Below are 16554 nucleotides of genomic sequence, written 5' to 3'. Positions count from 1 at the left end.
TTTTTGAAGCAGGTCTCCAGGCCTTTCTTTGGAGGAGCTGCTGAGTGGGTTCTTACTCACTGCTATTTGGATAACAATAAAAACGAGCAATTGCCACAAACTCCCATATCTTGAGCTCCCGCTGTGGAGTCAAGCAGCAGCTAGGAGCAGGAAGAGCTGACTCTCCCCACAGCTGCTGGCCCTGCCCCTTGATCCACCCAAATTCAAAGCAGTTGGGATCCATTCCACTGATGCCAAGGGCCTCTCTTCATAACATTATGACAGGTTACACATCCTTAGGCCAGGAAGAGGGTGGGAAACTATTAGGAAAAAGTTCGTAAGAAACCAAAGTAAGAATTCTGCAGCCAGGGAACCACAAAAATAAGGCCGACTTGCAAACTGTTGCCTAAAACAACAGTCAAAGTCACAGGGCTGACTTCCAGAAGACATCAAGTGCAATCCACAAGACAGCATGTCTGGAAGATAGTGAAAATTAGAGATAACTTTCTACCATTTAAAGCAGAATACAATGGAATGGCTACTTGGAAAAATATTAAGCTCCCCATTAGAGTGTGCATTCGAGTTGGTGAAGCTGCATGGGATTTATAGATGAGACACTTGGGCTAGATGACCTTCAGGTTTCTGTGGCCCTAAAAATCTGTAATCTGGCTCTCAGTCTCAGTAGATGCTTCCGCATCTGCAGAAAATATTCTTTGGAATAATTTATTCTAAACTGAGAAGTCATTTGTGAATTCAGAAAATCAGAAGAGAAAGGTGATGAGTCCGTGGCAATGTTTTCTATGCTTACCTGGTTGAAATATTATTTAAAAATATTATTTTAAAACACTTCTGTATAAAAAGGTACAACATGTGTGTTTTGTAAACATAACTCAATAAACATGTATGTGTGCTGTGTATAATGTACATATGTCGACAGTTTTTATAGATGCTCTTCTCTACTGTGCCAAGTAAGTTACCTGCTCAGGACAGTGTTTTAACTCTTGGAGCCAGGTGTCCAACAGGAGAAGAAACGGGCTTGCGAGCAAAGACTTTTCATTGTCCTTGTCCCCTTCAGGAAAACGCTGAGCCCAAGGGGGCAGTTCTAGTCAAGCTGGTGCTCTGTGAAAGTCTAACATGTCATGTTTCAATTCCTGGCATGAAGTGGGAAGCAAGGATGTAAACTAGGGTTCTGGGTTAAGGCTTTTTTTTGTTGTTGTTGCATTGCTTTAATTTTTTGGTTTGAAGTATTGTGAAGTCCAGCAACTGTCCCATACACAATATTAAAACACTTTCCAAAATTCAGTATCCAAATGTTTTTAGGGGATGGCATTCCTGGTGGCATAGTCCTTAAGAGCTATGGCTGTTTGCCAAGGGGTCAGCAGTTCGAATCCACCAGGCGGGCCTTGGAAACCCCGTGGGGCAGTTCTACTCTGTCCTATAGTGTTGCTATGAGTCGGAATCAACTCGATGGCAAAGGGCTTTTTGGTTTTTTAGGGGATATACAGACCACAGGTCCTTGGTTGTTGGTGTTGTGAACCGTGGAGTGGATTCTGACTCACAGCGACCTTATAGGACAGAGTAGAACTGCCCGTAGGGTTTTCAAGGCTGTTAATCCTTAAGGAAGCAGACTGCCACAAACCCCACCAGCCCCGAGGTGGAGCAGCTAGCTGGGGGGTTCACACTGCCGACCAGGGCTCCTCACAGTTCCTTTAGCACACTGGAATTAGTACTAGTTAATAGAAATCATTAATGTAAAGCAATGTCAGCGAGCCTTAGGTGTCAGAAAGCAATAAAATCATCTTAATTTATTGCAAACTCTCTAGATGGACCAGACCCATGAACTAGAGAATGGAAAATTCTTACTGAACGATGAAAGTGTATTTGTTACTGGCACGTTCTTCGGGGATTTGGTTCAAGGCGTTTACTACCCCATTGCCTTCTAATCTTTTTTGTCAGATCTCAATTTTTTAACTGCAATGAAAAATTCCTAAGGATTTCAGTAAAGTCAACAAAATTGTTGTACTCAGACTCATACTCGAGGTAAGTAGTCTGAAAGCAGGCGAAAAAGGACCCTCTGCAAAGCAAGAAACTCGATCGCGCTCAGGTAGCGAGTGGCGCTATCTCCTGGACACATGGTGCCAAGTCTCAGAAAATTCACGGTTTTCGCGGAGGAAAAAACTTTTGGGTGATGGAACCAGTTTAGAAGACAGCACTTTGAAGTGCTCATTCTCCTTCAGTTCAGCCTAGGGACTGCAAGATGTCCCACGGAAGGTGACATCTTGTCGAAGTCACGTGTTAGCATGCAAATCAGGAAGAGCAGAGAGCCAAGTTTCATCCCAACTTTGGGAGAAACAAACAGCCCGACAGCTCCTTCCTGACCGGCCCTTGAGCAAGAGGGTGCAGAGGAGCTCTGGAAGAGGCAACGGTTTCAAAAGCAAAAGGGGACGAGCCCAGACTCAGGGGACTCCAAGTCTCCCCCGCCTGGAAGGGCTTCCCCAGGCGCACGGCAGTTCCACGCGCGGGTCCGCGTGGTCCCCGCACTCCCGGCCGGTTGAGGGGCAGTTGCCTTAGGTCGCGCGGGCGGTCGCCGTCCAACCACTAGCCAGGCTCCTGCCGTTGCGGGTCTGGGGTCGCCCCCCCCCCCCCGGGCCAGCGACGCCTGTTAGCCTCGTCGCCACGCCCCTCCCCGCCCACCCGCCGGACTGCAGCCCTTGGCGCCTGAGTTCTGCCCTTGGTGACCATGGCCAAGCGTTCCACCAACCACCCGCCCACCGCCCGCGTCCCGCCCCGGGAACCCTGAAGGACAGGAGGGGTGAGGGGGACCAGATGCCGCGGGGCAACTCCGAGGGAAGTTTGCTGGAGCCCGCTACACCGCTGCAAAGGCCCCCGGCCGCGGGCAGCCCACCACCGCGCAGGCCTGAGCTCCCCGGAGCCGCCGACCCGCTCACCCGTCTGTTGCCTTAGCCCCTTCAGGGATGTGCGGTAGTAGGCGTCGGTCTCCTCCCACTTCTTCAAATCCCAGCGGATGATCTCCGGCGGCTCCCAGACTATAGGGTTCGCGCACCGGGGCTTCTCCCGGTCAGGCCACACGCCAGGCGCCCGGGGGTGAATCCCGGCCCGGGGCCGCACGGGGGCCGGGGGCGGGGAGGGCCTGGGCGGTGTCTCCGACTCCCACTCGGACTCCGACTCAGGCTCAGGCTCTGGCTCTGGCTGCGGAAGCGGTGGCCTTCCCCGCCGTCGCCGCCGCCGCGCCCACTTAGGTTCTTGTGGGCTCTCCATGGTGCCTGCCACGCACCACTTCCTCAGGTGCGGAGCAGCCTCTACCACCTCCTGAGAGACTCTAGCCTGAGTGGCAAGCTCTCCCTTCGCCTAGCCTCAGGACCAGCCAATCATCACTGACTTGGCCTTCTGTTCCTTTATTCTGCTCATCACCTCTACCTGCAACGCAGTAACATTCCAGCCTTCCATTGTTCGCTCAGTTCAGGGGCGCTGACTGCCTCTCCTGTGCACTTGTGCCATGAGTTTCCTAGTCTTTGAAACACGACGGAAAGAAAGGCCCAAGTGAGGGAAAGAGGCCCAGTGAGGGGTGTAGGGGCCAACCCATCAAGAATTCCTTAAATTGTTGCCGAATAAATCTAAATCATGACACTGTTAGGTCTCAAGGTTGAAGGAAATATCTATAGGGGCTTGTGGGTCTTTAAAGTGAAGGAGAGGACTTACTGGCATTAATCTATTCAGATTTTGGGTGAGGCCCCTCGAGGTTGCAAACTGTTTTTCCCCATTCCCAAGGAAAACCTTAATGGACCTGTTGCCTGCACAAAGTGTAGTTGCCACGTTATTAGTGTGGAGTGACACACGGTTGTAGGGGCACAGTTTATGGGGGGGGTGGTAGGTGCATGCAGGACACCACTATGGCACTTTGATAACCCCACTGTGTCTCTAAATTACATGGGAGCTATCATGGAAGAAGCTAATAATAGCACTTATTTTCTCCAAGTCAGGTATAGTTCTAACACATTACACACACTAACTAATTTTACCCCCTACCATCCTATGAGGTATATACCATTGTCATCCCCATTTTACTGATAAGAAAACTAAGGCAGAGAGAGGTTAAACAATTTGTCCAGAGTCTCACACAATAATTGACAAACCTGGAATTTGAACCCAAAATGTCTGACCCCACTATGCATGCACAGGGTCATATGGGATACTGTTTCATGATAATGCTGAAAAATATATAATTTATCATACCTGAGAAAAAGACAACCTCCCAAGAAGTGGGCGAAAAGCACAAACAGGCCTTTCACAGAAGAGGAAAGACAAATGCCCAATAAACATAACAAAAATGCTCAAACTCTTAAGTAGTCAAGATAATTCAAACAAAAACCACAACAAGATATTATATTGCACCTGCCGATTTGACAAAACTTAAAGAGTGGCCAATAAGTGTTGGTGAGGATGGAGATCAGTTCTGGTGGGGAAAACCAGTTTGGCATTATGGCCAATCCTGCGCCTAAAGTCCTACTCCTAAGCATAGACAGAGAACGACAGATGCTTTGCAACATTGTCACATGACCGTATCCATGATATTTATGTGACACATATGTCATTAGGGCACCAGCCAAGCACACACATACACAAACACAAGTTCAGTGTTGATGAACTACTTGCGAACTTCACAAACAGAAAAGTTGGAAAAATGCAGTAACAACTTTGTAGTTTGTTGCACAAATGCTGAACCCAAGTCCAATAATGAAGAAACAATCAGGTAAACAACTGGTCTGTATGCTTCCAAAATGTTAATGTCGTGACAGATTAAAAGAAAAAAACAATCAGGGAAGTATTCCAGATCGAGGGAGGCTAGAGAGCAAACGCAATGCAGGATCCTTGATTGGAACTTGGATTGGAAAAAACCAAAAACAAACCCAGCTTTAAAAGGGCATTCATTATTGGGACCATAGGTTAAATTTGAATACGAACTGTATACTCGATAATATCATTGTATCAAGGTCAGATTTCATGATCATGGTCTTATGGTTATAGGAAAATGTCCTTTTCCTTAAGAAACAAATGCTGAAGAACTGAGGGGTGAAGTGTCATAATGTCTCAAACTTATTATCAAGTAGTTTAGGGGGAAAAGCAGAAAGATGAAGCAAATATCACCAAGTGTTAAAACTTGGTGGATCTAGAGTTTCATGTATGTTCATTGAACTATTTCAGCTCTTCTGCAGGTTTGAAATCCTTCCAAAATAAGGACTTGGAAGAGTTTTTAAAAATCTAGACGGTTTGTGTGTAAGCATTGTGTCCCTTTTGAGAAATAAAATTTGATTTGGAATTCCATACGGGGAGGCACCTTACATAATCTTTGCCATGCTCAGCACCTCTAAAGGCCTTAATTCAGCCCCAGGAGGGAGATAAGATGTCCATAAATCACCAAATACAGGCAGCAGGTGCTAGTAGCTGAGGGAGTAATTAAACTGTGTACCAGGAGCCCAGCCGTGGTGTGCCGTTGAATTGATTCTGACTCATAGTGACCCTACGGGACAGAGTAGGACTGCCCCCATAGGGTTCCCAAGGCTGTAAGTCTCTACAGAAGCAGACCGCCACATCTTTCTCCTGCAGAGCTGCCTGTGGGCTTAACCACCACACCACTAGGGCTCCTTCCAGGAGTTCGGTGGGAAGAGAAATCATTCCTGTTTGGGTGATCAGGGAAGCCTTCATGGAAGAAGAGATGGCAGTTTTTCTGGACAGGAGGTGGGAACTGCAGGAAGCAGAGAGCAGCACTTGCCACACCTCCAAAAGTCAACAACTGCTCCTCCATTCCAGCTTGAGGAGTAGGAAAATATGCCCATCTACGGCCAGATCTTCCCATTTGTTTTTCAAAATAAGCCAGAAATATGGATTTTAATGTAAAATCTCCTCTTTTTAAGATGATGACGTTTACAAATTTGAAAAGCATGGCGTATGTTCACATTTCCCAGTTGTCTCATATTGTTCTGTTTGAATAAAAATCCAAACAAGCTTCATACAGTGTAGTTGATTGGTTTGTCTTTGAACCCTATAGATTTCTCCTTCCTTCTAACGTCTTTGATAGATTACTGTGCCATTTAGTACCCATTCATTCACTGAGTCCCTATGTTTTGTAGGGCAGTGTGGAGACTTAAATGGGAAAGACGGCCCCGCTCTCCAAGGGCTTAAAATCTCACTAAGTTCATGATGCCCATTAAGGCCCCCTTAGGTGTTTTCTTGGGGCCAAAGCAGCTCCCTGAGGAGCCCCCAAGAGACTGTACATTTCTGAGAAAAATGCTGGAATGGAGGGGTGCCAGCTTGGGAGGAGTATCTAATCTGGGACCAAAACAGTCTGAGAGTTTGGAAAGAACCCAAGGGGCTTCTCTCCTCTCTCCCCTGTGTTTGGAAAGCATGAGTTCCCAGAGAGCAGAAGAGAACTGGAATCCTACTCCAGTTCTTTTTTTTTTTTTTTTTAGTCAGCTATTTCTTTCTAAAACTTTACAACAGCAGGAAAAGTATTCAGAAGCCACAGTTGCAAGAGGTCAGGGAGTTGCCACTTTTCTATTAAAAGATGATGTGTTTAAAAATTAAATTCACATATAATGACCATTGAGGGAATTTAGCAAGTCTTTTTTTATACATTTGCACACAGAGTGCTGCCACCACAGCAGTGTCCTCTGAGTTTTCAGCCTAATACCTTGTGCTCGTTCTGTCACTCCATCTTGAACTACCTGTCCAATCATCCTCACACATGCAGTCGAGACAGGGTCCTGTTTCTGACTCTTGCCCTGCATCTGTTGCAGCTTGGCTGATGCAAGGGGGAGATGGAGGTTTCATTTTGGACTCATCTCTTGCCAAATCTTCTCACATTTTCCTTCCTTGCCCCAAATCTGCACTTCCTTCTCTCCTAAGTTGCAGACATACCTCAGGCTCTGCTGGTTTCTTGCGTGGTTAATTGGCAGCCTTCACAGGTCCAGAATTCCAACTGCAGCACCACCGCCCCCTCCCTCCAACTCTTCAGCTCCCCTCTTCCCTTTGCACCCAGGACCAGGGTGACCTCACTCTTGAATTGCAGCAGGCTGCTCTGTGCCATCTCGTTTTAGGACGTCCAAGACCTTTCCTGGGGTGGGTGTGGGGACTGACTTTCATGGCCTGAGCTCACCAGGGTCGGGGCAGTGAATTTCTGAGGAGAGTAAGAAGAGGCCACCACCACCACCACCACCACCACCACCACCGAGGGCATTCTCCTCCAAACTAGAAATTCAGACAAACCTCAGAGAGGAAAGGTATAGCTGCGGCGGCTGTCTGTTTGGAGTAGTAGGTGGATCTTAGATACTTACTGGTAGATAGTAAGGGCTGTCATTTGTTGAATGCCTATTCAATGGCAGACAAGTGCTAAAGGCTTTACATGGATTCTTCATGTCATCCTCACCACAACCTTAGGAGGTAGTTTCTATTATTATCCCCATCTTACAGATGAGGGAACAGGCACGTGGCGGTTAACTAACCTGCTCAAGGAAGTGGCTGAGCCAGGATTCAAGTCCATGTATATCTGACTGCAGAGCTTGTACTCCTTCTACTGTGCCTTCCAATTTACCAGTTGATCAGCCCTCACCTGCTGCCATCAGTAAGAATCTTCCACTGTCTAGTTCGTGGGTCTGGTCCACCTAGAGAGTTTTCAATAAATTAAGATAGCCATCGAGCCGATTTCGACTGATAGCGACCCTATAGGACAGAGTAGAACTGCCCCACATGGTTTCTAAGGAGCGGCTGGTGGATTCGAATCACTGACCTTTTGGTTAGGAGCCGTAGCCCTTAACCACTATGCCACGGGGCTCTCTGATGAGCCCTAGCCTACTCTTAATTCCTATGGGGTCATCCACTTCTTCACACTCTGGCTACTGAGTCTTTTCCAAAGGTGCACTTTCTAATTGGTAAGGTCTCCCACAACTACTGCTTCTGAGTAACCTATCAGCATAGCTGGCTTTTAAGCCTTTAACAGAGTTGACTCAAACTACTGAATAAGAAACCATTAAAATACATGGAAGGTCAGCTCAACTGGACTGGACCAAAAGCAAAGAAGTTTCCGGGATAAACTGAATGCTTCAAAGGTCAGCGGAGCAAGGGCGGGGGTTTGGGGACCATGGCTTAAGGGGACTTCTAAGTTAACCGGCAAAATAATTCTAGTGTGAAAACATTCTGCATCCCACTTTGAAATGTGGCGTCTGGGGTCTTAAATGCTAACAAGCGGCCATCTAGGATGCATCAATTGGTCTCAACCCACCTGGATCAAAGGAGAATGAAGAACACCAAGGTCACATGATAACTATGAGCCCAAGAGACAGAAAGGGCCACAGGAACCAGAGACTTACATCATCCTGAGACCAGAAGAACTAGATGGTGCCTGGCCACAACCGATGACTGCCCTGACAAGGAGCACAACAGAGAACCCCTGAGGGAGCAGGAGATCAGTGGGATGCAGACCCCAAATTCTCATAAAAAGACCAGACTTAATGGTCTGACTGAGACTAGAGGAATCCCGGTGGTCATGGTCCCCAAACCTTCTGTTGGCACAGGACAGGAACCATTCCCGAAGACAACTCATCAGACATGGAAGAGACTAGACAATGGGTAGGAGAGAGATGCTGATGAAGAGTGAGCTACTTGTATCAGGTGGACACTTGAGACTGTGTTGGCATCTCCTGTCTGGAGGGGAGATGGGAGGGTAGAGGGGGTTAGAATCTGGAAAAATTGTCACGAAAGGAGAGACTGGAAGGGCAGACTCATTACGGGGAGAGTAAGTGGGAGTATGGAGTAAGGTGTATATAAGCTTATATGTGACAGACTGACTTGATTTGTAAATGTTCACTTAAAGCTCAATAAAAATTATTAAAAAAGAAAGAAACCATTGAAAGTGGGTGTTTAATATAGGTCTTTCAATGGAGAGAAATATGACTCCCCTGAAGCAGCCTTCTTTCTAGAAAGCTCAGCCGATTCAATAAATGCAGAGTACCTGGGTCTATTTCAACATGTAAGTGTGAAGGAAAACGTGCCACATTTATCGCACTATCCTGCAACAAATATTTGCTGAATGAGATTTCTTAATAGCCTCCATGGGACTGAAGGAGGAAGAAATGAAAATATTTAGAAAGATCTAGACTTAAAATTATTAAAGGGCAAGAAAATGTCCTCATCTTTTTTTTTTTCTTTACTCTAAATAAAGTAGAGCAAACATGGGTCGTGCCTTCTCATTCTAAATACAGGCCTGTAATATGAAGGAAGCTTCATAGGATGCCAAAAAGCACCAAATGTCAAGGAATGTCCTTTAAAAACACGTCAGAATTTCGAATAGAGCTAAAAATTGGTGAAAACCAGATGGGAGAAAACGAGAAGAAAAGAGGATTTGGGACGGTTTGTTAAGACAGATTGCTAGGCCCCATCCCAGAGTTCCGCCCCCTGGAACCCAGGCGGCTGTGGCCATGCTCCCAGAAAGAGTATAGCACCGCCCCTTGAACTGAGGAGATGGTGGCTCCACCCCCTGGAACCCTGGTGGCTGTGGCCACGCACCCTGAAAGAATAGCACCACTCCTTCAGCTGAGGAAATGGTGGCCTCATCCCATGGAACTCAAGTGGCTGTGACCCCGCCCCTGAAATCAAAGGACTAGTCCCTCACCTCTAACTGAGATGGTGGCTCTGCCCCCTGGAGCCCAGGTGGCCATTCCCCCTGGAAGAGGAATAGCCCTGTCCCTTGAGCTGAGATGGTGGCCTCACCACCTGGAACTCAACTGTTGTGGTCCTGCCCTGAAACCGAGGGACTAGCCCCTCCCCTTGAGTTGGAGAGATGGCGGCTCCGTCCCCTGGAACCCAAATGGCTGTGGCCATGCTCTCTGGAAGAGGAATAGCCCTACCCTTGAAGTGAGGAGACAGTGGCCTTGCCCCTTGGAACTCAAGTGCCTGTGGCTCGGCCCCTGAAATCAAGGGACTAGCGCCTCCCCTTGAACTGAAGAAACGGTGGCTACACCCCCCGGAACACAGGCGGCTGTAGCCATGACCCCTGAAAGGAGTAGCCCTGCCGCTTGAACTGAGGAGATGGTGGTATCACCCCCTCGAACTCAACTGGCTGTGGCTCCGCCCCTACAACCGAGGTACTAGCCTCTCCCCTTGAACTGAGATGATGGCTCTGGCCCCTGGAACCTGGGTGGCTGCGGCCATGCCCCTGCCCTTGAACTGGAGATGGTGGGTCCGCCCCCAGAAACCGAGGTCGCTGTGGCCACGCCCCCTGGAAGAATAGCCCCACCCCTAGAACTGAGGAGGTGGTGGCCTCCCTGGAACTCAAGTGGCTGTGGCCACGCTCTTGAAATCGAGGGATTAGCCCCTCCTCTTGAGCTGGAGAGATGGTGGCTCCATCCCCTGGGAGCCAAGATGCTGTGGCCACGCCCCCTGACAGGAATCGCCCCGCCCCTTGAGCTGAGGAGATGGTGGCCTCACCACCTGGAACTCGTGTTGTGGCCCCGCCCCTGAAACCAAGGGACTAGCCCCTCCCCTTGCACTGAGGAGATGGTGGCTCCGCTACCCGGAAACCAGGTGGCTGTCGTCACGCCTCCTGAAAGAATAGCCCCGCCCATTCAAATGAGGAGATGGTGGCCTCATTCCAAGGAACTCAATTGGCTGTGGCCCTGCCCCTAAAACTGAGGGAATAGCCCCTCCCCTTGAACCCAGGAGTTGGTGGCTCAGCCACTTGGAACCCAGGTGACTGTGGCCATGCTTCCTGAAAGAATAGCCCCACCCATTCAACTGAGGAGATGGCGGCTCCACCTACTGGAATCCAGGCAGCTGTGGCCCCGCCCCTGAAACCAAGGGACTAGCCCCACCCCTTGAACAGAGGAGTTGGTGGCTCTGCCACCTGGGACCCAGGTGGCCGTGGCCATGCCCCCAAAAGAGGAATAGCCCCTCCCCTTGAACTCAGGAGATAGTGGCTCCACCCCCTTGAACACTGGTGGCTGTGGCCACGACCCTGAAACTGAGGGACTAGCCCCTCCACTTGAACCAAGGAGACAGTGGCTCCGCCACCTGAAACCCGGGTGGCTGTGGCATGCCCCCTGAAAAAGGAATAGCCCCGACCCTTGAACTGAGGAGATGGTGGCCTCACATCCTGAAACTCAAGTTGCTGTGACTCCGTCCCTGAAATTGAGGGATAGCCCCTCCCCTTGACCTGAAGAGACGGTGGCTACGCCCCCCTGGAACACAGGTGGCTATGGCCATGACCCCTGAAAGGAATAGCCCTGCCCCTTGAATTGAGGAGATGGTGGCATCACCCCCCTGGAACTCAAGTGGCTGTGCCTCCGCCCATGAAACCCAAGGACTAGACCCTCCCCTTGAACTGAAGAGATGGTGGTTACGCCCCCCCCCCGGAACACAGGTGACTGTGGCCATGCCTCCGGAAAGGAATAGCCCTGCCCCTTGAACTCAGGAGATGGTGTCCTCGCCCCCTAGTACTATGGTGGTGGTGGCCCTGCCTCTTGAACCTACGTGACTGCTGTTCCCTTTGAGTGAAGTAGGCAGTAGCCCTGTCACTTGAACCCGAGGAATAGCCCTACCTCTTGAATTGAGACATTGGCTCTGTTCCCTGGAACCCAGGGAATAGCCCTCCTCTTGATCTAGGGGATGGTGGCTCCACACCCTAGAACCCTGGTGGCTGTGGCCCTACTCTTTTAACCTAGGAGACTGCTGTTCCCTTTGAGTGGAGTAGGTGGTGGCCTTGCCCCCTGAAACCCAGAAACAGCTACGCCCTTTGAACTGAGGAGAGGGTGGCCCTCCCTCTGGACTCCAGAAGGTGCGGCACCTTGAGCCAAGGAGGTTGCTGCGACTCTTGATTGGCCTAGGCAGTGGCCCCACCCCCTGGGACCCAGGAGATGGCCCCGCCCCTTCTATCTAGAAGGCTACTGTTCCTTTTGAGTGGACTCGGTGGTAGCTCTGCCCTCTGGTGCCGAGGAGATAGTCCGTCTTCTTGAGCTGAGGAGACGGTGTCCCCACCTTGGAACCTAGGAAACGTCCCCACCCTCTGGAAAGAGTAGGCAGTGGCCCTGTCCGCTGAAGCCTAGGAGATGGCCTGCCCCTTGAACCTAGGAGGCAGCAACCCTCCCGTCTGGGCCCAAGGGTACTGCTCTGTCCCTTGAATCAAGGAAGCGGCCAAGCCTCTAACACTGGTGATATGCTGACGTCTCTTCCCCCTCATAATCGAGACTGCAAGGAAGGAAAGGAGCCCCGGAGAAACAAGCCTGGGATGGAGAGGGGGCCACCCCTCTTCGCTGAGGACTTTGCCACCTGGCTTTTGCTCTTCTTCCCAAGTTCACGTGGAGGACACATCCAGTGGCTGATTCCTTGGCCACATCTCTGCTTGCTCCACTTTGGCGGAGCCCTGGACCGTTTCAGCGGCCAGATTTATCCCTCCACCAACCACACACCCTTTCCTTCCTGTGCACCTTCTCATTATTTCTGGCTGCACTAGTTCTTCAGCCTCCAGCACACTGACCGCTTGTCATGGATTGGGTTATGTACCCCCAAAAATGTGTGTATCAACTTGGTTAGGCCACGATTCCCAGTATTGTGGGCTTGTCCCCCATTTTGTGATTAGAATTTTATGTTCAAGAGGACTAGGGTGGGATTGTAACACCCTTACCCAGGTCACATCCTTGATCCAATGTAAAGGGAGTTTCCCTGGGGTGTGGCCTGCACCACCTTTTATCTCTCAACAGATAAGAGGAAAGGGAAGCAAGCAGAGTTGGGGGGCACCTCATACCACCAAGAAAGCAGAAGCATGTCCTTTGGACCTGGAGTCCTTGCTTGGAGAAGCTCCTAGTCCAGGGGAAGATTGATGAGAAGGGTGACAGAGAGAGAAAGTCTTCTGGAGCTTATGCCCTGAATTTGGACTTTTAGCCTACCTGAGTGTGAGAAAATAAATTTCTGTTTGTTAAAGCCAACCACTTGTGGTATTTCTGTTACAGCAGCACCAGATGACTAAGACACTGCTCTAATTGCTCCTCTCAACCACTTTCTACCCTTATTTCCCTCCTTACCTGCGCTGGAGCCTACGGTCTATCTCTTTATTCTTTCCCCCGTCAGTCCTGTTACTCCTTTGCCCTTCTATCCCACATGGCTGCAAAATTCTGGCCCACACCAGGGCTAAAGAGCTCTGCTGGGAAAAAAAAACACACACACACAATGAAGTTCACACTGCATCACTGCATTGCATGAACTCCCGTGAGGCCTTCGACACTCCTAAAAATCAGTGTCTCACCACTTCGCCACTTCCCCTTTATTTTCCCAACAGCCTGCTTCCTACCACCTTTCCACCGCCTCAAGAATCTGCCTCTAGCTTGCCTTGCCTCCTGATGCTTTCTCTTAACAGTAAGCATCTTGAGAAGCAAGCACCTTACAGACATTGTATCTAATCCTCACAACCAATGCTGACACCATCGTCCCCACTTTCCAGATGAGAAAACTGAAGTTCAGAGAGGTTAAGAAGCTTGCCTAAGGTCACACAGCTAATAAGTGACAAACAATACCCTGGACACACCTCTAGTATATCATGTCAAAAACATATCAGTGTTTCCTCACAATTCAATGGTGAGCCCCTTTAGGGTAACGACAGTGACGTATCACAATGAGGAAACTACCACTTGTGTTTGTTAAATCTGGAAGTGTAAGTAAGAGTGATAACCACAAGGCTCAGAAGGATCATGAGGGTAAATTTTTAGTTGTCAAATTTTAAGCAGAGAAACATTTTCTTCATCAAAATTAAGTGGATTAGATTATCAGGAACACGTCTACCTGTGGTTACAGGGTGGGTTCTGGAGCCACACTGCTGGGGTTCAAATCCTGGCTCTGCCACTTTCTAGTTATGAGAACTTGGGCAAGTTACTTAACCTCTCTGAGCTTGATTCCTCAGTTGTGAAATGAGAATTATAATTCCCACCTTGCAGCATCACACGCAGATTACAGGTTAATGTGAGTGTTTAGCAGGGCGACTGACACCCAGTAAAAGCATTCAGTGAATGTTAGCAATTTCATGTCTAGCACTGGTGTGTATTATCCACCCTGTAAGCCACGAGATACTATTTCCAACGCTAAAGCAGTATGGGCTGTTGGCTTGAGAATCTGACAGACTTGGATTCGAATCTTTGCTCTGCCTTTCGAGTTGTATAGCCTTGAACAAGTACCCATCTCCACAAATCTCAATGCCCTCACAGGTGAAAATGAGCCCCCAGCCTTCACAGGGTTGTTGTGAGGATTTAAAATGAGCCTATAAAGCAGCTGGAATATAGTACATGTAAATGTAACTACAATTATCACACCAGAGTTAGTGGAATTATAATCAGACAAGTGGTAATTGGATTAGTGGGAAGGGAGCCCAAAGGCAAGGAGGCCTTTCTGAGGCCTGCTTCACCAAAGCAGGCCAGCAGGGGGCGGGGGCACTGAAAGCGACGCAGGGAGTGGAGCTCCATAAGGTAAAATGGGATGGCCATTTGTCTGCAGGCTTTTGCTTCTTTGGCACTAGCTGCTCTGTTTTAGGAAACCCTGGTGGCGTAGTGGTTAAGTGCTACGGCTGCTAACCAAAGGGCCAGTAGTTCGAATTCACCAGGCGCTCCTTGGAAACTCTGTGGGGCAGTTCTACTCTGTCCTGTAGGGTCGCTATGAGTCGGAATCGACTCGACGGCACTGGGTTGGTGGGCTCTGTTTTATGCCTCCAGGTCTTCTGGCTTTTGCTATGATGTGTTAATGGTGGTGCTGAATTGTGGCATGTTGGAACTGAAAGGGCCCTTAGAAATGTCCTTTGAAAGATAAGGAACAGGGCTCAGAGTAGGGATCTAACGTGCTTAAGTCACTGGGCAAGTTAGTGGCAGTTAGGGCTAGGCTGCAGGTCCTCAGATTCTAGTATTCTTTACAGTATTCCATACTGTATTTTTGTGGCTTTTAGGGATGAGGGGTTTTAAAAGGCTTTATCCTACACACGGTGCCCAAGATCTGCAGATTCCATTCTGAGCCTCGGAGTGCGAGAGGCCAGGGACCTGGCCCTCAGGGGACAGAACACCAAAAGGCTATCCAGACAGTCAGGAAGAGAAATGTGAGAAATGTGTTCCCATAATAGGTTAAAGGACACCAGCGTGGGGAAGAAGGAAGGCTAGGTCAGCAGTGTCCATCACCTTGGAGTTGTAAACAGGGTGCTTTGACCGAGTTTCAGGTTCTATCACCAAGGAATATTCTGGTTCAAGAATTACAACAGATGAAGTAATGAGACTTGGTGCCAGGCTTGGCAGGGGAGTTTCTAGCTGGGATGAAGGTGAGGAAGGTGGTACCTTGAAGAGGAATGGGATGTGTCTAGTTTGCGCGGGTTCAAATGTACCGAATACAGAAGGCCCAAGGTGGGAGCGGCTGCCACCATCCTCATGAGCACCAGGTTCCAAAGACTGGGGAGAAACCAAGACCTCGCCTTACGAAAAACAAAACCTAGTGGAGTAAAGCACGTTTCAAGATTGGAAACTAAACATTTACGGGCAGATCAGAACATCTGCTATGCAGCTCACGTAACGGTGATGTCATGAAGAGACATGTATATATAAAAGAGTACAGTAACTGCCTAGAAGGCACACTCAGGCTTTGAAAAGGAAACACGTTGTCCTCAGCCATGGCAAGTACCAAATGTGAGGCTTCGGGGGCTGGGGGAGGGACTGGGAAGTGACTGCTTAAAGGGCACAGGGTTTTCTTTTAAGGGGAGGAAAAAGTTCGGAACCTACATGGTGGTAATGGCTGCATGACACTGTGTATGTACTAAATGTCACTGAACTGTATACTTTAACATGGCTAAGATGGTGAATTTGATGTTGCGTGAATTTTACCACAATAATAAAACAGTTACGTTAATAATAGGCCTCAACTCCAAGTGAGAAGCATAGATGAGGAAGAGTAACAAGCACAGAAATCGCTGTCAGAAGAATAGAGCATTTGGAAATGTGCACCTGATGTCCCAGAAGTGGACCTCTGTCAAGTCACCAACTAGAGGAAGAAGGCAATCAGAGGGACTGATGAGTATTTATCGAGCTTGCTGGCTGCATGTGTTTATGGCTTGAAAGTAACACTCGGTGCCACCTTTCCACCATCACCAGTACGCTTTTTGCTCTGTAATTTGAAGAAAACCTGTTTTACCTGCAGAGTTCACTTCACATACCACACATTTATACGGAGGTGTAACAGTGTTTCAACATGTGACGTACTCAGGCAAACAGCAGAAACTCAGTTGTTACGATGCCTGTCTCTGCCTTCCAGAGGAAAGGGCTGGGATATAAAAGTCGTTTCTAAACCTAAGGCACTGCTCAAATCTAAAACAGTGGTACAGTATTCTGAACAGCAAAGATCTAGGAAATGAGAAAGAACACTTACCTTTTTCTAAGCCAAGGCTGCTGGCCAGAAAGGACCACTGGTCTGCTTCCAACTATTTGCAACCCTGAAAACTCATTAACATTAGGACAATTAATTTGCAATCATGTTTTAGCCAATGGTTTAAGC

General features: G+C 48.8%; 1 protein-coding gene across 7 annotated transcripts in view; it reads right to left on the bottom strand.

Moving 5' to 3' along the window:
• The window catches only part of LOC126069484 (MAP7 domain-containing protein 3-like), a 49860-nt gene that overhangs the window by 32066 nt on the left and 1240 nt on the right, over window positions 1-16554 (bottom strand). For 5 of the 7 annotated variants that reach the window (XR_007515928.1, XM_049872918.1, XM_049872916.1 and 2 more), the window contains exon 1: window positions 2928-3277. Coding sequence is in view for 4 of the 7 variants with exons in the window: in XM_049872918.1 (XP_049728875.1) it covers window positions 2928-3258 (331 nt within the window). In the remaining 3 variants the exon portion in view is untranslated. Of the gene's footprint in view, window positions 1-2927; window positions 3278-16428; window positions 16500-16554 lie in introns of those variants that run through there. The other 2 variants (XM_049872920.1, XM_049872919.1) reach the window with 2 other exon arrangements.

This window comes from Elephas maximus, chromosome X (assembly GCF_024166365.1).
Source record: "Elephas maximus indicus isolate mEleMax1 chromosome X, mEleMax1 primary haplotype, whole genome shotgun sequence".
Lineage (NCBI taxonomy): Eukaryota > Metazoa > Chordata > Mammalia > Proboscidea > Elephantidae > Elephas > Elephas maximus.
This window is presented reverse-complemented; position numbering and strand designations above follow the sequence as displayed.